Raw genomic sequence first — 23,680 nt, 5'->3', positions numbered from 1 at the left:
CATGCAAATTATGTAAGGACTATATATTTGAGATTTGAGATGAGTAGACAAACAACGAATTTAATGAGTTTGACACTCTTTAAGATATTTATAAAAATGACTTGAAACCAACTTTTGAATTTTCAGATCAACTTTGAAATGGTATTAACAGGAGAGATGGACTTCTCTCGATGTAAGAGGTTTTCTATCAGAGGATACGATCAAGTTAGACTGACCTCCACTGTTTCCACAGAAATCAAAGATTGTAAAGCATTTAATCCAATCCTTATTAACCCAAATATTGTGATAGATGCTGTAGGAGCTGCCAGTGCAACAGGTTAGTTTATGTTCATGGCTTTGGAAAATGTTCTTACCTTATTTCAAGGCAGTGCTTACTGATATTCATTTAATTATTATAACTGAACTTGTTGTAAGAATATATCTATACATCATCAAGTGAAAAACTTTCTGCGATAAAAATAACTATTTGTTTGTTTGTTTATTGTCCAAATCAAGTTTTCTTATTCTTTAGTCAAGAAAATCATTATTATTGATTTCAGCAGGTAAAGATAATCAAGAAATTATTGCAGATAGTCCTTTTTTTTATGGAAAAATATCTTTTAAAAAATAAATCAAAAAAAGAAGAATTTTAATTCAGTGCACTCTTGATACATTATATACATCTTAGAAATAACCAAGTATTAGCTATTTTTTTTGATAACATACCATCTGTCTTATTTACTTTGTAGAGGGAATAGGCATGCCAATTTTTCTGGAGGAGAATGATAGATGGAAACCAGCAGACGAGGATTATACACCATATAAAAATCTTATCTCAGCCGTGTGGCCGACGCTGCGTCACGGAGAAAATGTCAATTATAAGTATGCCATTATAGATGCCAAAAATGTGGATGTTACAACGTACTATAAACAAGTTGGTCAGCTGAGCTTGGTAGATCCATGTATTCCAGATGCTATAAGATGTGGGGATACTCGTAAGTGGTGGCTCTCTTTGTACCATGTTATAAGAACATTATCCAGTCAGATCAACTTTGAATTTTATTACATTTTCTGTCATTTTGGATCACAAATGACTACTGCATAAAAATAATCAGTTAAGATGTTACTGCAATTGTAAAATTTTAATGTAGAACAGAAATTTGATATAGTAGACTTTAAATTTCATTTTCAAACCTTATGATGTTTTTTTTTTAATACAAAAACAGAGAATGCAAGATTGATAAAAAATTTCCCAAGCTCTACTGTGTAAGTGGAGATAACTCAGATAATATAGGTACATTAATTTTATCCATGTTAATTTTTATCTATTTTTTCTTTATATTTTATAAAGCATTCCATAAGAGCATTTGTATTGTTATTTTAGTACATACAGTACTTGCAACCTTAGGCGTTACTGTTTGACGTGAACTTGACTGATCGGTGAATGATCGGTGACGGATGTTTGACTGATCGATGACTGATCGGTGATCGGTGACCCATAGGATCCGTCAGATAAGTCAAATAACCTATGTGGGAGTTACCGTGACAACGGTCATCGATCGATCAGTAAATCAAATTTATGCACGGATCGGACGGATACGTATATATTTCAAATTCTTATGTAAATCGAACTCAACAGTGTTTACGATCCATAAACGCGGACCTCGACGAAGACACCATAATTTACACGTTAATTTGGTTTCAATAAAAATGAAAAATAGTATAACAGTTATATTAGATGCTAAATAAAAGCGTTTCTGTTGATTAATAGTTTTGTATTAAATATTGTAAACATTAGAAACATATATAATACATAATATGTCTGAGTTAACATGAACTTCTACCTACGAAAATGCCGATAATCCGCCATTGAAGTTTTGAACTTTTTATAGTTTAGAAAAGGTTGTTTTTCATAAAATTAAAAGAATGTCAGATAAATCCTATTTAAATTTCATCCGCATTGTTTAAAACTAATATATTTATTCAAAAATTTACACTGTTTCATTTGAAATCAGTTATTTCCAACAATTCGAGATAAATATTCTCATTAGAATTGAGATATAAAAGAATTAAAATACTTAAACTATTATTTTGTGGAATAAGAATGCAGTTATTTAATATTTTGATAAAAATTATCAACCGCAATATGATTTCAGTACTTTTTGTTCTTCATGATTGGTTGTTCTTCATAAATTATGTTTACTTTAGGAAAAAAGATATTAAATTTATGTACGCGTTGCGTAAAATGCAAATTTTTCTTCTCATATTTGAAAATGTTGTAACTTCAATTTCAATCTGTTTCTATAAATTCCTTTTATTGACAAATTTTGTATAAAATTTGAATATTTGAAGAAGAAGTATATTTTTACTTTTAATTTTGTTGAACCAGAATGCAATCATTTCTTCATTTGAATGGAAATTATTGACCACAATTTGATTTTTTCACTGTATATAGTTTAAAATTAATGGTTTGTTTATAAAGTTTAAAGAATGTCAGAGAAATCATACAAAATTTAATCGCATCGTTTAAAATATCCAAAATTGTTTTTCTTTTTATTGAATATGCTTACGTAAAGGAAAAAAAAATAAAAATTTTGTACGCATTGCCTAAAATGCAAATATTTCTTCATTTTACTAAAAATGATTGACCGCCATTGGATTTTTGTACTTTTTATAGATTCGAATAGTGGTTTTTTTCATGAAATTAAAAGAGTGTCAGAGAAATCATACTAAAATTTTATTCGCATTGTTTAAAATAACCAAAATAAGTCTTCTATTTATTAAAAATTAAAATGATGCTATTTTAATTGAAATCAGTTATTTTTACCATCTTGAGACAAGTCATCTAATCAGAATTGAGATTTACTGAGAATTAAAATACTTAAACTTTTATTTTTGTTGAATTAGAATGCTGTTATTGATTTATTTGATACACATTATTAACCGTCCTATCATTTGAGTACTTTTTGTCCATCAGAATTGACTATTCTTCATAAAATATGCCTACGATAAGGAAAACAAATATTTAATTTTTGTACGCATTGCCTAAAATGCAAATATTTCTTCATTTTACTAGAAATTAATGACCGCCATTGGATTTTTTGTACTTTTTATAGATTAAAATAGTTTTTTTCATGAAATTAAAAGAGTGTCAGAAAAATCATACTAATATTTTATTCGCATTGTAAAAAAAATTACCAAAATTAGTCTTCTTTTTATTGGAAATGATGCTATTATGTTTAAAATCAGTTATTTCTACAATCTTGAGTCAAGTCTTCAAATCAGAATTTAGATATAAATTATGAAAATGAAAATACTTAAACTTTTATTTTTGTGGAATAAGAATGCAGTTATTGATTTATTTTGATATACATTATTAACCGTCATATCATTTGAGTACTTTTTGTCCATCAAAATTGACTGTTCTTCATAAAATATGCCTACAATAAGGAAAAAATATTTAATTTTTGTACGCATTGCCTTAAATGCAAATATTTCTTCATTTTACTAAAAATGATTGACCGCCATTAGATTTTTGTACTTTTTATAGATTAGAATAGTTTTTTTTTCATGAAATTAAAAGAGTGTCAGAGAAATCATACTAAAATTTTATTTGCATTGTTTAAAATAACCAAATTTAGTCTTCTTTTTATTACAAAATGATGATATTTTATTTGAAATCAGTAATTTTTACCATCTTGAGACAAGTCTTCTAATCAGAATTGAGATATACTGAGAATTTAAATACTTAAAACTTTTATTTTTGTGGAATAAGAATGCAGTTATTGATTTATTTTGATACACATTGTTAACCGTCATATGATTTCAGTTCTTTGTGTACATCAGAATTGGCTGTACTTCATAAAATATGCCTACGTTAAGGAAAAAAATATTTATATTTTGTACGTGTTGCCTAAAATGCAAATATTTCTTCATTTAACTAAAAAATTTTGACCGCCATTGGATTGTTTGTACTTTTTATAGATTAGAATAGTTTTTTTCATGAAATTAAAAGAGTGTCAGAGAAATCATACTAAAATTTTATTCGCTTTGCTTAAAATAACCAAAATTAGTCTTCTTTTTATTAAAAATGATGCTATTTTATTTGAAATCAGTAATTTTTACCATCTTGAGACAAGTCATCCAATCAGAATTGAGATATACTGAGAATTTATATACTTAAACTTTTATTTTTGTTGAATTAGAATGCAATTGTTGATTTATTTTGATACAAATTATTAACCGTCATATGATTTGAGTACTTTTTGTACATCAAGATTGGCTGTTCTTCATAAAATATGCTTACTTTAAGGAAAAAGATATTTAATTTTTGTACGCGTTGCCTTAAATGCAAATATTTTACTAAAATGTATTGACCGCCATTGGAATTTTTTTACTTATATAGATAAGAATAGTTTTTTCATGAAATTTAAAGAGTGTCAGAGAAATCATACTAATATTTTATTCGCATTGTTAAAAATAACCAAAATTAGTCTTCTTTTTATTAGAAATGATGCTATTTTATTTGAAATCAGTTATATTTACCATCTTGAGACAAGTCCTCTAATCAGAAATGAGATATAATGAGAATTAAAATACTTAAACTTTTATTTTTTGTGGAATAAGAATGCAGTTATTGATTTATTTTGATACACATTATTAACCGTCATATCATTTGAGTACTTTTTGTTCATCAGAATTGACTGTTCTTCATAAAATATGCCTACATTTAGGAAAAAAATATTTAATTTTTGTACAAGTTGCCTAAAATGCAAATATTTCTTCATTTTACTAAAAATTATTGACCGCCATTGGATTTTTGTACTTTCTATAGTTTATAATAGGTTTTATTTCATGAAATTAAAAGAGTGTCAGAGAAATCATACGAAAATTTTATTCGCATTGTTTTAAATAACCAAAATTAGTCTTCTTTTATTAAAAATGATGCTATTTTATTTGAAATCAGTTATTTTTACCATCTTGAGACAAGTCATCTAATCAGAATTGAGATATACTGAGAATTTATATACTTAAACTTTTATTTTTGTTGAATTAGAATGCAATTGTTGATTTATTTTGATACAAATTATTAACCGTCATATGATTTGAGTACTTTTTGTACATCAAGATTGGCTGTTCTTCATAAAATATGCTTACTTTAAGGAAAAGGATATTTAATTTTAGTACGCGTTGCCTTAATTGCAAATATTTTACTAAAAATTATTGACCGCCATTGGATTTTTTGTACTTTTTATAGATTAGAATAGTTTTTTAATGAAATTAAAAGAGTGTCAGAGAAATCATACTAAAATTTTATTCACATTGTTAAAAATAACCAAAATTAGTCTTCTTTTTATTAGAAATGATGCTATTTTATTTGAAATCAGTTATTTTTACCATCTTGAGACAAGTCTTCTAATCAGAATTGAGATATAATGAGAATTAAAATAATTAAACTTTTATTTTTGTGGAATAAGAATGCAGTTATTGATTTATTTTGATATACATTATTAACCGTCATATGATTTCAGTACTTTTTTGTACATCAGAATTGGCTGTTCTTCATAAAATGTGCCTACATTAACGAAAAAAATATTTAATTTTTGTACGCGTTGCCTTAAATGCAAATATTTCTTCATTTTACTAAAAATTATTGACCACCATTGGATTTTTTTACTCGTTATAGATAAGAATATATTTTTTTTTATGAAATTGAGAGCGTCAGATAAATCTTACTTACATTTTATTTCGTGTTGTTTAAAATATACAAAATTAGTCTTCTTTTTATTAAAATTTTATAGGCTATGATTGTGACAGGAATATATAAAGAAAGTCCTTGATCATGATAAGTTTTTTTTAATGAATATTATGATGATAACAGGGATTTGTATAGCTATGCAAATCCTGGTTCTAACTATACAAATCGCTGCTTTTCCCTGAGTATGTTTGGAAAATAAAAAAATAAAAATCGCGATGTAGACACCGTTTTAAAACCCGCCGTGTTTGAAAATATATAACCTAAATAAAACAAAAATACCATTCTTTAATAATAATATTTATGTTAGGTTTTATCTGTACATTTCTTTTCAATAAAACTTTGCAAAATTATTATAATTAAAGCAAAATGTATCATCATGATCATTGAACGTTCGATTTTCACTACTCGCCATTTTAATTAAACTAAACGAAACTGAGATTCCGTAATTTGCATTATTTTATCATGTGACGTATTACAGGTCAATCCGTCATCAAGGTCAATCGGTTCTATCAGTCTGATCAGTCCGATCAGTCAATTACTTTTACTATAAGTCTGACGGATTGCTGACGTGAGTTTGACGCGAACTTGACTGATCAGTGACTGATCGATCACCGCTGATTGATCGCTGAAATAGTAACGCCTAAGGTTGCAAGTACTGTAGTATAATAGTGCCTTATCATGTATAAGTATTACAAAATTTGATAGTTTTGCACACACTAATTAGAAATATGAAAAATTGACATACAAAATTTCAGGTAGTTAAAAGTTTGGCATTCAACTTTTAGATATAAACATAAATATTTTCACAAGAATATTTTATGAATTACACTCTTTTTGTCAGCTTATCTGATGTATAAAATTGATAAATGAAGGATTCAGCAAAAATTGTCCAGTTAATTATCTCATATTATATGAATAACTGCACAGTTTGTTGAAATCATCAATGATTTTGCTGCAGATAGAGAATTTATGAATGAGGAGTTCACACACAATGAACTGGTCCATGGTACAAGATACACAGTGTGCATATACGCTGCTCCAACTGCTATTGTGAATGAAGATTGGATACTGCAATTACCAGCTGTCAGTGCATGCAGTGATGGAATTATTGTAGATCTAACTCCTCCTACCGCTGGAAGGTTGTGGATTGGTCATAATATAAATACAATCTATCAGGTAGGTATTCAGCCTTAGGCTTAATTAGGTCTCCCACATTTCTATAATACAAGATGACTGTACTGTATTTCAATGATGTCTTACTGTCTTTAAATCCAAATACAGTATAACTCCACTTAACTCATTTGATTGCTTTCTTGAAGGGTTTTAAAAACAAATCACTGCTGAGACTTACATTTTGATCAGGACTTTAGATGCATAGTTTACTTTCAAATCTACTGTTATGTAATTATTTTTAGTTATCACTCAAAAATCTTATCGATTTTATCATTTTTATAAGCTGGTTTATGGGACATATTATGATATACCTATGTCTGTCCGTCTGTTGTTTACATATCGACAATTACTCAAAAATGCTTTAACCAATTCGCATTAACTTTGATGCATTGTTTATTACGTTTTATATTAATATATCCATATCTATTGTGCTGTAATATTTAGAAGGATTGGGTAGTTTTGAAAGTTTATATAGCTGTTAAGTAGTTTTTGAGAATAGAATTTTTAGAAGAAACTTTTGATAAGATAAAATATCATACTTAAATTAAATTTTTTTAGTAAAAAACAGTTCACACTATTGCTTTTTCACCAATTTTTAACAAACTATTAATTGTTTTGGTTTAGCCGTATTTGGTGTAAAACTGTTACATCTTTTTTCATTAATTGTAATAGTATCCATTTTTTATCATATTTTCTTTTTTCTATTTTAGACATCTGATTCAGACATGTATGTAAACTGGGACAATTTCCAAGATGTGGAAGAATTTAACAATGGACCACACCCATCTGGAATTAAAGAATACGTACTAGGAATTGGTGAGAAAAGCACATTAACCGAATGATTTTATTCTGCTTTCAATTCAGTAAAAGAGATTTGTTAATAAACTTTTAGGGGTGCAAGTGTATTCTGAAGGATTATCTATTCCTAAAAATTAAGTATGGGTGTACAGGGTGGAAAATGAACAAAAATAATGAGTTTATATTTCCTTGGGAAATTTCTGACTCAGACAACAACCATTATACCCCTTGAGGTTAAATAGTAACAATAGCCAAGTTGGTATATTTGAATTGTTTACGATTGTTTCTTCATATGATTGCGTTAAAACATATGGCACCAATGTGCTTCCATACTTTGTTTGTTGGCTGAATGCCAGTTATATCTAGCAGGTTTATAATGATCTGCCTGATTTATTTTCACTAGGTACATCTACTGGTGGTAATGATGTTGTTGCATTTGAGAATGTTGGCGTGCTACAACATAAAGCCTTACATCAACTGAATTTACAGAACGGTTACAAGTATTATGCTACTCTAAAAGGTTAGTAGAGGTTATCAACTCTAAAGTTTATACTTAAATAATAATGATTGAAGTTGTATTTCTTTTTGGTGAATAGATATAATAATTTTAATAGAAAGGTTTAGTGTCAAGTTTGAAAATTGCAATGAATTTAACACTTGTCAATTATTGTTTTAGAAAGTATGTTTACCTGTATATATGTCTTCTGGAGTGTTGTTGGTTTGTTGTTTGAATATTCATCAGCCATACTAAAAATTTACTTAATTCTACTGTAGAATTGCCAACATAAATACTTATCCTTATGACAAATTGCTTAAAAGTATAATCCAACTTCCAAAAATCTACACATAAGTTTGCAATATGAAATATGCAAGCAAAAGTTGTTGAATCATCGTCACATTTGTTATTGAGAATGACCATTAATCATTATTACACTTCAAAGTTTTTAATTTATTGTTTCTGACATTTTAGCTGTTGATTTTGCTAACAGAGAAACAGAAGTTGTTTCAGAGCCAGTCATTATAGATACAACCCCACCAGTTACCAGTAATAAACCGATAGTTATAACCAACAGGCATATAACATCCACAACAGAAATAGATCCTTGGTGAGTTCAGTTAGAGTCAACAGTTAATTATAGCACACATGAATATAATTAAGATCTGAGAAAAGAATAGTTAGCTGATAAGAACCAGGCTTATTACAAAGATCCGTTTTAGATATAATTGTCGTGAGCATTTGACATATTACCAAAATTCAATTTTATAGACAGGCATTCACAACAGATATAGATCCATTTTAAGTTAGTGTAGGCATGGTAGGGTCAAAGTTAAATTTGTCAAATTATGAATTATGTAAAACATTTGATATATATCAATGTCTATCAATTTTTTTTTTAGAAATCCTTCATTTAAATATATTTAGTCTTGCCATGCTTGAAATTATAATTGGCAAACATTACAAGTTGTTGTTGAAGATGATTGCTTAAGAAGCTTGTGATGTCCTTCCATTATTCCTCAGGCCTAGACATTTTTGTTCTACCAATACATACATTTTTCTTCTCAACATTTCAGTTGGAAAGATGTTTTCCTTGACTTGGAGTCTGGTATAGATTATTACCTGTGGTCAGTTGGCTCAGAGCCAGGTTATACAGATATGATGTCTTACCTGAAGGTTGTTGATGAGGAATGTGGAATGACAGATAAAAATAATCCTCTAGATTTAAAAGATGGCCATTACTACTATATTAATGTCAGGGTAAGTTATTTGTGATAGAGAGACAAAAATAATCCTCTAGATCTAAAAGATGGCCATTACTACTATATCAATGTCAGAGTGAGTAACTTTACATAGTCTACACAGTGTTTTCATTGTCGGAGAATATTTCATAACTTAAAATACTTGAAAAATGTTTTAAAAAATACTACTTTGATTATTTAATTTAACTTTAAATAATGGAAAATGGACTTGATTTGAAATGTTGTGTGACCAGAATTTTTTTAAATGGTTAAATAATAAATTTTTATGTTAATATTTAATCATTTCAGTATTTAGTCCCAACAATTGTGATAATTAAGATGTAATTCTTTATTCTGTACATAAGATATTTCAAAGAGATTCTATCTTTATGACCATGAAATACAGATATATATATTTTCACTTATTTAGGCATTCAACAAGGCAGGATTATCATCATTAGCCACATCCTGGGCTTTTCAAGTGGATACAACGCCACCTACACCTGGTCATGTGTATGATGGAGATAAAAGTCAGCTGACAGGAGGTGTCAAGGACATTGACTACCAGACAGAGACTAAAGTGCTACATGCCTGTTGGGAAGGTTTCCATGAATCTCACTCCACTATTAAAGATTATTATGTTTCTGTAGGGACCTGTCCACATTGTGAGGATATATTACAGGAACAGGCTGTGGGTATTACATATGGTATGTATAGACCAGAAAATACCACTCAATCATTAAAGATTATTCTGTTTCTGTAGGAGCCTGACCACAATGTGAAAATAATTTAAAGCGACTAGCTCTCAGAATTACATATCGTAATAGTATTATCATTAAAAAAAACCTTCTAAAAGTAACAAAGACCTAGGTTCCATTGAAGAATTCAATCTTTGTATGAAAAATTAATAGACAGCAAACTATAAAAACATTTTTACACAACAATGAGTGTGTAAATCATTCCCAATGTGTAATAAATAAATCTTACATATGTATTATTTTGTTTTACTTCAGACTTTACATTAGAGAACATCCATCTTGGTACAGGACTGAGATATTATACCACAGTGACGGCATGTAATACGGCAGACATGTGTACCACTGTGACATCAGATGGTGTGGTTATAGACAACAGTGCCCCTGTAGCTGGGAAAGTTCAGGATGGAACTGGATTCATTGATACAGAATACCAGTCTATGACGTAAGATACTTATCAGGTGTATTGCTTTCTGAAAAGAAACAGGAGTATTGTGGGAATTACATGTGAAGTAGAAGTATAAATCTTTAATACAGCTAATGTATGTCTAGGTAACAATAACAGAAGGTTCATTGTGTTCAACATGTGTATGTGCTTATTTGAACAGTAATTTACATAGTTTTTACTTTGACATGTTTCAATGAAAAAGCTGTTAATACATGTATGTGTTAATATTCTACAAAAACTATATCTCTACTATATGGCATGGCTTTGTTGAAACATGGTCTCATCTGAGTTTTCCCTGATACCTGTCAGATGTGTTTCAATGAATCAGCTGTTATTAAGTGTAACAGGATCTATATCTCTGCTAAGTGTCTTGTGTTTGTTGTTCTCACTTGATACTTGAGATGATTCAACAAAACAGTTTTGAGTATAAATATTTTACAGAATAATCCCCTACATATTTTAATGAAACAGCTGTAATTACCAATACATGTTTTACAGGACCTATATCTCAGCTAAGTGGTATGGGTTTGATGATCCCCAGTCTGGTTTGGAGAAGTATGTATGGATGGCAGGAACCACCAAAGGAGGCAGTGATATTATACCAGAGACAGAACTACATCTGACAGAAACTGCTGCTTTCTATAATACATCTCTTGGATTACCATTGAACCAGAGAATCTTTGTTACTGTTAGAGCTTACAATAAAGTTGGTAAGATACAGTATTATTCGGTAAAATTAAATGGAAAGATAGCAGCTCACAGTATTTTGTATGTTCTGATTTATATTGAATAAATAGAAAACTAATTATTTCAGACGAAAATAACAATCTTGCATAATACAATTTTAGATTCATTTATATTTGAACCTTTAAGATCATTTACCAACTAACAATTTAATGGTTCAAATGTAGTAATCAAATATAATCACACCTTTCCCACTCTAAAATATTGTGTAATTGTAAAGTATCAAATGACATTAATCCATACTACTATAGAATTATCACTGCTTGTAACGTATTTTACAGCCACTTTGAAAGTTTCATACTCACTTTAATATGTATACTGATCAGATCTGTAGATGAATCTTTCTTTAGATCTTTTTGGTTCTCACTTGCCAGAGTACATCAAGAATACAACACAATTCCCCCTCTTAAATTCCTGTTCTAGATAAAAGGACCTAAAAGAATAATAGTTTAAAATAAAATGTTATAAAATCTATGCTGCAGATCAATCTATCTAAAAACATTTATTGTATCATTAAGTCAAAAAGTATGATTATAAGTGGAGAATTTTTACAGATATTTGATTTTATACAAAACAATGCAAAATTTTGAAAAGTTTCTGAATTACTTTTCAAGAAATCTTCTTTTGCGTTGACTTTTTCTTGTTCAGGGCTGTTCCAGAAAATACTATGTCCCCCCCAGGGACGGCGCTTTTTTTTAACCCCCACCACCCACAGAAATAAAAATAAATTAGAACAACACTTCCTTTGCATTATGGTATTTCAAATACAACAACCCACATAATATTAAAAATAGTTGCCTTCCCTGGGGGGGACATAGTATTTTCTGGAACAGCCCTCAGCAAATTTCTCCTTAGTCCTTGTCTATTTGAAAATTCTCTAAATTCACGTCCTCTGTGTTCTTTTTGTTAATATAATTTTTGAATATTTGACACAAAAAAAAAGATAAATCTTCTGTAATAAGGAACTAGTCTGATGAAAGATCTTAATTCAAAAATATTTGTCAGGAGTCTCCATCTTGACTATTGCCGATACATTAGAAGGATCAGCACAAGTTCTGTTGACACCAAAGGTCAGAGATATTCAATTGCTTTAAGCTTTAATTCAGTATCAATCCAATCATAATATGTGAAAGACAGCAAATTAATTGATAGTTCATAAAATATTTTCCCAAATACTATTTATTATCTAGCTACAAAACTAGAACATGCCACTGCAATCGTCGTATTTCTGTCTCAACAATTCTTTTAAAGTTTGCTCTGCATTGCACAATCTAATTTTTATTGTAACATTTTTGTATAAATCACCTCTAAGATAAGATGATTGGTAGGCACCCACTAAGCTGCATTCAGTGAGTCAGTATATCATCCTCTGTTAAAGGAGTCGGATATGCATCTTTGATAATATTAATGTTCAATTTCCTGTAATCAACACACAGGCCCAAAGATTGTCTTTCCCTTCAAAATTTACTAGACCCTTCTTTCTCAAATGGTAATATCTTTCACACATGTTGGTCTTTTTTCTCATCATCAGAAAATACTTGAGAATAAATTTCTAATATGATTTTAGGTTTATGGTCAGAATCAACATCCAATGGTTTTCTAGTCGATACATCACCTCCTGTGATAACTAAAACACCTACATTCTCAGCTGACTTTGGAATTAATGGATTGAAACAGGTTTATAGAACATCAATGAAGGTGGAATGGGCCATTGATGATGATGAATCATATATAAAAAGACAGTATCTGTCTATCAATTCTCATATTGGAGGAGAATTTATGCTGTCATCACAATCAGTAAGTTGGCATCATCACTTGTCTTTTTTAATTTTAAGTGTTTGCTGTTTTGATATCACATGACCATGATGACATACGGTCTGGTTATCATTTGCAAGTAATTTTATTTGTTTTCTCTGCTATTTCCAGGTCAATGGTATATCAAGATCCTATGTATTTTCTGGACTAGATTTACATGATGGAGTGACCTATTATGTGACCTTAATTTCGTGTAACAGTGCTGAGATATGTATAAATTCTACCTCTCCTGGAATGTTTGTAGACAGTTCTCCACCATCTAGAGGTATGTATAAATTCTATCTCTCCTGGAATGTTTGTAGACAGTTCTCCACCTTCTAGAGGTATGTATAAGTTCGACCTCTCCTGGAATGTTTGTAGACAGTTCTCCTCCTTCTAGAGGTATGTATAAATTCTACCTCTCCTGGAATGTTTGTAGACAGTTCTCCACCTTCTATAGGTATGTATAAATTCTACCTCTCCTGGAATGTTTGTAGACAGTTCTCCACCTTCTAGAGGTATGTATAAGTTCGACCTCTCCTGGAATGTTTGTAGACAGTTCTCCTCCTTCTAGAGGTATGTATAAATTCTACCTCTCCTGGAATGTTTGTAGACAGTTCTCCACCTTCTATAGGTATGTATAAATTCTACCTCTCCTGGAATGTTTGTAGACAGTTCTCCACCATCTAGAGGTATGTATAAATTCTACCTCTCCTGGAATGTTTGTAGACAGTTCTCTTCCTTCTATAGGTATGTATAAATTCTACCTCTCCTGGAATGTTTGTAGACAGTTCTCCACCTTCTAGAGGTATGTATAAATTCTACCTCTCCTGGAATGTTTGTAGACAGTTCTCCACCTTCTAGAGGTATGTATAAATTCTACCTCTCCTGGAATGTTTGTAGACAGTTCTCTTCCTTCTATAGGTATGTATAAATTCTACCTCTCCTGGAATGTTTGTAGACAGTTCTCCTCCTTCTAGAGGTATGTATAAATTCTACCTCTCCTGGTATGTTTGTAGACAGTTCTCTTCCTTCTATAGGTATGTATAAATTCTACCTCTCCTGGAATGTTTGTGGACAGTTCTCAACCTTCTAGAGGTATGTATAAATTCTACCTCTCCTGGAATGTTGGTAAACAGTTCTCCACCATCTAGAGGTATGTATAAATTCTACCTCTCCTGGAATGTTTGTAGACAGTTCTCCACCATCTAGAGGTATGTATAAATTCTACCTCTCCTGGAATGTTTGTAGACAGTTCTCCACCTTCTAGAGGTATGTATAAATGTTTGTAGACAGTTCTTCACCTTCTAGAGGTATATATAAATTCTACCTCTCCTGGAATGTTTGTAGACAGTTCTCCACCTTCTAGAGGTATGTATAAATTCTACCTCTCCTGGTATGTTTGTAGACAGTTCTCCACCTTCTAGAGGTATGTATAAATTCTACCTCTCCTGGAATGTTTGTAGACAGTTCTCCACCTTCTAGAGGTATGTATAAATTCTACCTCTCCTGGAATGTTTGTAGACAGTTCTCCACCATCTAGAGGTATGTATAAATTCTACCTCTCCTGGAATGTTTGTAGACAGTTCTCCACCATCTAGAGGTATGTATAAATTCTACCTCTCCTGGAATGTTTGTAGACAGTTCTCAACCTTCTAGAGGTATGTATAAATTCTACCTCTCCTGGAATGTTTGTAGACAGTTCTCCACCTTCTAGAGGTATGTATAAATTCTACCTCTCCTGGAATTTTTGTAGACAGTTCTCCACCATCTAGAGGTATGTATAAATTCTACCTCTCCTGGAATGTTTGTAGACAGTTCTCCACCATCTAGAGGTATGTATAAATTCTACCTCTCCTGGAATGTTTGTAGACAGTTCTCCACCATCTAGAGGTGTGTATAAATTCTACCTCTCCTGGAATGTTTGTAGACAGTTCTCCACCTTCTAGAGGTATGTATAAATTCTACCTCTCCTGAAATGTTTGTAGACAGTTCTCCTCCTTCTAGAGGTATGTATAAATTCGACCTCTCCTGGAATGTTTGTAGACAGTTCCCCACCTTCTAGAGGTATGTATAAATTCTACCTCTCCTGGAATGTTTGTAGACAGTTCTCCTCCTTCTATAGGTATGTATAAATTCTACCTCTCCTGGAATGTTTGTAGACAGTTCTCCACCATCTAGAGGTATGTATAAATTCTACCTCTCCTGGAATGTTTGTAGACAGTTCTCCACCTTCTAGAGGTATGTATAAATTCTACCTCTCCTGAAATGTTTGTAGACAGTTCTCCTCCTTCTAGAGGTATGTTTCTATATACATTTCGGATTTTGTGTTGGAAATGTACTATTTAGTGATATTCTTCAATTAAGTATAAAAGTGAAAACCATTTGTTAGTGTTTTGAATTATGGTCTTTTGGGTGTGCAGCCTTTAGTTTATTCTACAAGGTAAAGCAAATTAATTATGTCACTATATAATGATAGGTAGATTTTTTTACTAGATATATACACATAAATCATACCAGCCTTTATAAGTTTCTCAAGTACTTTCCATGGTAAACTTTTCTTTCAACAGTTTTATAGTATTGTTTTTCTGTTGATTAGGTATGTTTGCTATAACAACTGACCATGCTGCTGATCCTGAACTCCTAAGACATGCTACAGGATGGATGCTCTGGTCACAAAGAGCTGTAAATCTGGCCTGGTTAGGCTTCAGTGACCTACATTCTGATATAGACCATTATAAAGTCGCTGTGGGGTCTACCTTTATGGGCCAGGATTTAAATGCAGTATGTAAACTATTATAAATTTGATGTAGAGCTATTACATGTAGACCAATAGAAGTTTCAAAGGAATTATATATGCTTTATAATTTAAAAACGAAGATGTGGTATGATTGCCAATGAGACAACTATCCACAAAAGACCAAAATGACACAAACATTAACAACTATAGGTCACCGTACGGCCTTCAACAATGAGCAAAGCCCATACCGCATAGTCAGCTATAAAAGGCCCTGATAAGACAATGTAAACAAATTCAAACAAGAAAACTAACGACCTTATTTATGTAAAAAAATTAAAGAAAAACAAATATGTTTGTCTGTATTCTGCTCTTTAATCAGGTTATTGCCTTCTTGACATATTCCCCATTTCTATTCTCAATTTTATTGATTTGTTTCTGGTATTATGTAAAGAAATTCTGATGTGATTGATGATTCTTCCTGAATGGAACAATGGAAAAAATCTAATTAAATGTATAGCATTAAGATAAATATATATACAGTAAAGTTTCAAATGTCCGAACAGTAAAACAAGCTGTTTCTTAAGTATTGGTAGCACTGTAGGTTTTTTCTTACAAGATTGCAATATTTGCTTATACATACATATTTTTTTAGGATACAGATGAGAAATATTATCATACAAATACTAACACAGATCATGGTGATGAAGGAAAAGTTCAGCTGTTTAAAGTGGAAACCAAAACTTTGACCAAATTTAGTACACTGTACATATCTGTATGGGCTGTCAATGGGGTTAGTATGTTTTTCTTATGATTATACCCCTACTTTAAAAACAAATGTGGGAGTATACTGTTTTACCTCCGTTTGTCCATCAGTTTGTCAGTTCATCAGACTGTCCATTCCATGAATATTTTAGTTGCATCCTTCTCAGGAACTGCATTTAAAGGATTTCTGAAATTTGGTTTCCCGGGTTCATATAAGTCGGCTATACCATGTGACTTGTTTTCCGATTCATCACTGAACAACTTCCTGTTTATCATCAAATATTTGGACTGGGGTATCATTACTGAGCAGAAGCTCTCAGTTTCACTTGTTTTTTATGTGTAAGGTGGTACCTAATACTACAGGGAGGTAACTCTGTAAAGTTAGCTAAACATTTTAATTACGTTGTGTTGCAAAAGGAATATTAAGCTTCTCAATGATCAAAATTGGTGTTTGTCAAATTGCTATATAACCAGTGTAATTGTTCTGACAAAAAGGTTGGTTCAAAATTTTTGAAATTTTTATATTTTTGTTAAAGGGTCAAAGTAAATAATTTGACAAAATTTTATAAAAATTAAATGAGCCAAATTTATTTTAGTGAAAGTGTTGGATACCACCTTAAGACAAAAAAAAGTATATACTTTGCTAAGATATTAAATATATATAACGGCAGTAAAGAATTAGATGTAAATGAAATGAAAACACTATTACATGTATTTCCATGACCAAACTTGTCATACATTTGTTATTAGAGTTGTTTGATAAAACATTAATTGCTTTGATTATTTTATAGAAGAAATCAAAATAATTCATTGCAAACCTCTTTTAACACCAAATTCAGTGTGGAAAAGTCTATTATATTTTTCTCAAGAACAAAAACATTTTTACCAGCACTTTGTTGTGCTAACTGACATTCTTCATTTCTGTCATACATATAACTGTACAGAAACACATTGTACCAGACATTGTCACTATCATTAACAAGGTAATATATAGTCAGAGACTTTATCACAAATCAATGGACGGTCGATTGCAGAAATACCCTAGATATAGAAATAAAAAGGTACTTACAAGATCAAGAAGTATTTCAAACTTATTTATAGTATCCATTTCATTTAAAAATTAATGGTCATTTTGCATGTATGTTTTGCAGGTTGGAATGAGAAGTAAACTTATCCATTCAGCCTTCACAAAAGTACCTGGAGGACCTCTAGATCTTATCAGGAGATGTGATGCTATGTCATGTGACGGCCATTGTGTATGTGCTCCACAGGACCAAAAATGTCCTTTAAATCCAAGTCTTGGTAGCTGTAATGATGTATCAACAAGTAAGTATGTCAAGGTCATGTGAAGGTCATTGTGTTTGTGCTCCACAGGACCAAAAATGTACTTTAAATCCTAGTCTTGTTAGCTGTAATGATGTATCAACAATTAAGTATGTCAAGGTCATGTGATGGACATTGATTTATGTAGACCAGGGGATAAAATATGACGTTTAAATTCAAACCTTGTTTAGTCGAGGAGATTGTTTAGACAGCTAGTAAAAAAACCAACATATATTGGTATACTTTATAGACGGTTTCTAGCTAGAATATAAAACAATTTTATTGCATTCTTTGTTAGAATGTAAGAGTACTTTTTATATATGTGAGCTGTGTTGGATAGAAATTGACCTTTTTCAAAATTGAGCTGATTTGATAACCCTACAAAGCAGACCAAAATTCTTCTGTTATTTTGTATTTTGATGTTCCAAAATCAGTTTAAGTCTTTCACATATACATGCACTTGCATAGGTTTGATTGCTATCCCACACAGCTCATATATATATATATATATATATATATATATTGTTACGCCCCGGTGATTTGAAAGCTAACATAGTTTTTACCGTGTTCTCCGTTCCACACTTGATACACGCAGATGTCCGTTGTTGTGTTATGATTCGTATTTTACAGAAGATATAGCTTACTTTGACCTTATATTATATACTGACTTCTTTAAATCTATATATCGACGTTATTTCTATGTGTAATTGTTCATTTTGTATTTGTTTATACTTAGTTTCAGTATAGCGCGCCAAATGTAACGTTACGTGTTCTTGTTTATGAAGAACTTGTGTATTACGTCACACATGGTATAAAATAAGGAATGCATGTTCCTACGTTGAGCTTCTCTCCAAAAACCTCCATGCAGTTAGCAGTTTCTCTTAAGCTATAGTTTGCTGCACCAAGTAAGAGAACTTGGTGATAATGCAGGGCACCAAGTAAAGTTGCTTGGTGAAAGTATATAAATGCAGTGCACCAAGTAGATTTGTTGCACCAAGTAAAGTTGCTTGGTGAAAGTATATAAATGCAGTGCACCAAGAAGATTTGCTGCACCAAGTAAAGTTGCTTGGTGAAAGTATATAAATGCAGTGCACCAAGTAGATTTTCCTGCAGCAAGTAATGCAATGCACCAAGTAGGAGTACTTGGTGATCATATTTATTAATGCACCAAGTATGCAGTGCACCAAGTGAATTTCCTGCACCAAGTAGATTTGCTGCACCGAGTACGCTGAGTATTTGAATGCCGTGCACCAAGTAAATCTTTTTGCACCGAGCAATTGTTTTATTAATCTTAGTGCAAGTAATGCACCTTGCCGTATTACTTATTGTATATAATTATTAACGTATTTTGTTTCTTGAACCGCTGTATTTGATGTATTGTTTAAATAGAAATAATACAATTTATGAACTTCCATTATGATCTTTATTATTACTTCCTTCACCAGAGGCCCACAAAGGTAAATACGGGTGTATCATCCTGACAAGAAAACCCCGGAACGTTACACTGGTGTCAGAAGTGGGATTTAAAATTTTGAAATAATTAAATAAAATTATCTGGTGAAGTTTGAAAAATAAAATCATTTTAAAATGGACGATTCCTTGCAGTCTGATATAATTCAATTTAATCCAACTGATAGATCATCAATTGCTAGTGATGATACAGTGGAGAATATTACACATGCAGAGAGAACAAGTTCGCAGAGTTCTTATGAATCTATTCAAGCGGCCCATCAATTTAATAGTTTACCAGCTATTTCACCTGCAGTAGGAGACATATTTGAATCAAATAAGAGATACATTTCACATGTTGAAACAACAAAATGCAGCAAATCTTTCTATAATGGAAGACAGATTTCAAAATCAAATCACACATTTGAAAATTTATTACGAAGAACAAATATTTAATTTAAGAGCAGAATTTAATAAACAAAAGTCTAAATCGGATCAAATTCAATCTGAAAGATCAGAAATTATTGTTCCAGAAGCTGAAATTATAAAAACACATGCAGAACATAAATCGCTCCAAAATACAAGCTGTATACCTTCAAATTCTAAAACATGCAGTTATCAAAATTACAATAATAGTCAAAATACTAGGGGTGTGCAGTCTAATCCAAGTTATTATGCTGACGTTTCACAAAAACATAAAGTAAATATGAAACCGCAACCCTATGATGGTACTGATGACATTGAAGAATATCTCAGTCAGTTTCAAATTTTAGCTGAAGTTAATGGTTGGGACTATAGTACAATGTCACTATGTCTAGCTAGCAGTTTGAAAGGTGGTGCTAGAGCCATTTTAAATGAATTAAACGAGTTTAAAAGGCGAGATTTTGATAGCCTAGTTGATGCCCTTCATAATAGATTTGGTTCAGTTCATAGGTCTGAGATATTCAGAGCTCAGCTAAAAACTAGAGTGAGAAAAGATAATGAATCTCTATCTACCCTTAGTCAAGATATCAAAAAAATGACTCGCTGTGCTTATCCTGGTGCCCCTTCTTCTGTAACGGATATACTTTCTTTGGACCGGTTTGTAGATGCATTGCATGACCCTGAAATGCGTCTTAGAATAAGAGAAGCAAGGTCTAAAAATATAAATGAAGCAGAAATCTTAGCTATGAGATATGATACTTTTAACCAAGCAGATAGAATAAGGTATCATACCTTAAATAATGCTGTCGCTGGAATTTCTATCGAGTCAAAGAATAAATGCTTTCGCTGTGGTGAAAAAGGGCATGTTAGAAAAGCTTGTCCTTATAGAGAATAAGTTTATAAATATTATTTTCTTTTAATGTGTTTTAATTTTCATGTTTTGAAATGTTTTAATTATTTATTCCTGAATGTAATGCAGAAATATGCTGAAAAGTAGAAACAGAAGCTCGCTGAATTGTTCAGTTTAGTTGTTGGTGTCCTCCTTTTGTTGATATAATGCTGTTGAAGTAAAACTTGCAATTACTAGTAGTGGTCCAAACTACTACTACTACTACATATTAATAATAACGCATGCTGAAAACAAAAAAAATATCTGTGTATTCATACCCGATGCGGAAATAATAGCATAAGTCACACTCCATGAGTAAAAATGAAGCCATGGAACCGGACAAATTGCTATTGTATCGGATGTAAGTTACATTGACTAAATACAAGTCAATGAATGGTTTGTTTGTAATATTTGTCGCTGATATAAATTCATGTTATCATGAATTAGTAGAATGGTTCGCTGTTGTTTTTTGTAAGTTATCCTGTGACAGAAAATGTCTGTGGAAAACTTATATATCTTAAGGGTTTTACTTGTACGTCCTGTGATGAATATCTGTGGAGTACCGGTGATTTTGTATGTGTATATTCTGTGATCGAGTATCTGTGAAATACCATATTTTATGAGCAGTATAGCCCTGTGACTGGTTTATTGTCTGTGGAATACTGTTGCTAATTTTGTTTTTGAAGTCGGTTCCTGTGACGAAAGAATGTCTGTGGAAGACTTATTTATATATTTTAAGGGTGTTACCCGTACGTCCTGTGAAAAAGATTTCTGTGGAGTATTGGGGAATTTTTAGTATAGTCCTGTGACTGGTTTATTGTCTGTGGAATACTATTGCTTATTTGGATATAGAATTGTAATATTAGCGACTGGACATAAGTATATATTTTTGTGTCAACGTAACAAAAATTGTATATGAACTGATTTTAACTAGACTTGAAGCGTCGAGTCAACTATTCATTGAATACCCCGTAAAGACATGGGACAGCCTGCTATAACATTTTATCTAACTTTAATATTGATGGAAGAACTGTTTATCTCACCACAATATCGAATTGTAATGATCTACATTTTACAGAAGACGATGTACAGGAAGAAGAAGACGATCTGAAAAGTGGAAATATCTGCATGATTGAATGATGGATTGTTATATTTAATACTAATATGATGTGTTACCTACTAAATATTATTTGTTGTAATCTTACAACAAGAGGCTAACTTTACCAAATGGCTCACAAAGTGAGACATTTTTGTTTTGATTCTATATAACATTATGAAATGACATCTGCATGACATACATACTCGCATATTTGAGGACAAATCCTTTTTCTATAAGGTAGGGGGTAGTGTTACGCCCCGGTGATTTGAAAGCTAACATAGTTTTTACCGTGTTCTCCGTTCCACACTTGATACACGCAGATGTCCGTTGTTGTGTTATGATTCGTATTTTACAGAAGATATAGCTTACTTTGACCTTATATTATATACTGACTTCTTTAAATCTATATATCGACGTTATTTCTATGTGTAATTATTCATTTTGTATTTGTTTATACTTAGTTTCAGTATAGCGCGCCAAATGTAACGTTACGTGTTCTTGTTTATGAAGAACTTGTGTATTACGTCACACATGGTATAAAATAAGGAACGCATGTTCCTACGTTGAGCTTCTCTCCAAAAACCTCCATGCAGTTAGCAGTTTCTCTTAAGCTATAGTTTGCTGCACCAAGTAAGAGAACTTGGTGATAATGCAGGGCACCAAGTAAAGTTGCTTGGTGAAAGTATATAAATGCAGTGCACCAAGTAGATTTGTTGCACCAAGTAAAGTTGCTTGGTGAAAGTATATAAATGCAGTGCACCAAGAAGATTTGCTGCACCAAGTAAAGTTGCTTGGTGAAAGTATATAAATGCAGTGCACCAAGTAGATTTTCCTGCAGCAAGTAATGCAATGCACCAAGTAGGAGTACTTGGTGATCATATTTATTAATGCACCAAGTGAATTTCCTGCACCAAGTAGATTTGCTGCACCGAGTACGCTGAGTATTTGAATGCCGTGCACCAAGTAAATCTTTTTGCACCGAGCAATTGTTTTATTAATCTTAGTGCAAGTAATGCACCTTGCCGTATTACTTATTGTATATAATTATTAACGTATTTTGTTTCTTGAACCGCTGTATTTGATGTATTGTTTAAATAGAAATAATACAATTTATGAACTTCCATTATGATCTTTATTATTACTTCCTTCACCAGAGGCCCACAAAGGTAAATACGGGTGTATCATCCTGACAAGAAAACCCCGGAACGTTACAATATATATATATATATATATATGTATGCCTTCGAAATATTAATTTATAATTATAGAAATACAATGGAACAATTAATAAACAAAAATCACAATTAAATGAAGTTTTTTTTTATCGGGATTGGAAAAAACACCAAACAATATATCATTGCAGGAAAAGGAAAATAATGATAAAAGGTTATTTATTAAAAATGATCTGACTTACTTATCAGAGTGTATTTAGATTTTCATGATTTTTATTAATTTTTTTTATTTAGATAATAACAACAATCTTCTACTGGTTAAAGATAGTAATGGCTATTCCAGTACTGATCAAGCTGTAACTGCCTCAGATAATATATTACGTGGGATATGGATTGTGTCCCAAGTACAAGGCATGAAACCTTTATGGTAAGTCAAGGTAGATAACTCAATGGTTAAGCTGTAATGGCCTCAGATAATATATTACGTGGGATATGGCTCGTATCCCAAGTACAAAGCATGAAACCTTTATGGTAAGTCAAGGTAGATAACTCAATGGTTAAGCTGTAACAGCCTCAGATAATAAATTACGTGGGATATGGGTCGTGTCCCAAGTACAAGGCATGAAACCTTTATGGT

At 31.4% G+C, this 23,680-nt stretch overlaps 1 protein-coding gene across 1 annotated transcript in view; it reads left to right on the top strand.

Moving 5' to 3' along the window:
• The window catches only part of LOC134684649 (uncharacterized), a 76,127-nt gene that overhangs the window by 34,085 nt on the left and 18,362 nt on the right, over positions 1 to 23,680 (top strand). The window contains exons 25-40 of the mRNA XM_063543954.1: positions 127 to 316; positions 729 to 974; positions 6,696 to 6,913; positions 7,621 to 7,726; positions 8,112 to 8,228; positions 8,679 to 8,814; positions 9,281 to 9,464; positions 9,876 to 10,152; positions 10,459 to 10,645; positions 11,147 to 11,358; positions 12,960 to 13,189; positions 13,319 to 13,472; positions 15,786 to 15,970; positions 16,579 to 16,716; positions 17,840 to 18,014; positions 23,338 to 23,470. Of these exons, the coding sequence (XP_063400024.1) occupies positions 127 to 316; positions 729 to 974; positions 6,696 to 6,913; positions 7,621 to 7,726; positions 8,112 to 8,228; positions 8,679 to 8,814; positions 9,281 to 9,464; positions 9,876 to 10,152; positions 10,459 to 10,645; positions 11,147 to 11,358; positions 12,960 to 13,189; positions 13,319 to 13,472; positions 15,786 to 15,970; positions 16,579 to 16,716; positions 17,840 to 18,014; positions 23,338 to 23,470 (2,888 nt within the window). The remainder of the gene's footprint in view (positions 1 to 126; positions 317 to 728; positions 975 to 6,695; positions 6,914 to 7,620; positions 7,727 to 8,111; positions 8,229 to 8,678; positions 8,815 to 9,280; positions 9,465 to 9,875; positions 10,153 to 10,458; positions 10,646 to 11,146; positions 11,359 to 12,959; positions 13,190 to 13,318; positions 13,473 to 15,785; positions 15,971 to 16,578; positions 16,717 to 17,839; positions 18,015 to 23,337; positions 23,471 to 23,680) is intronic.

Source organism: Mytilus trossulus, chromosome 9 (assembly GCF_036588685.1).
Source record: "Mytilus trossulus isolate FHL-02 chromosome 9, PNRI_Mtr1.1.1.hap1, whole genome shotgun sequence".
Taxonomy (NCBI): domain Eukaryota; kingdom Metazoa; phylum Mollusca; class Bivalvia; order Mytilida; family Mytilidae; genus Mytilus; species Mytilus trossulus.
Note: the sequence above shows the minus strand (reverse complement) of the source record. Positions and strands in the feature narration are given on the sequence as shown.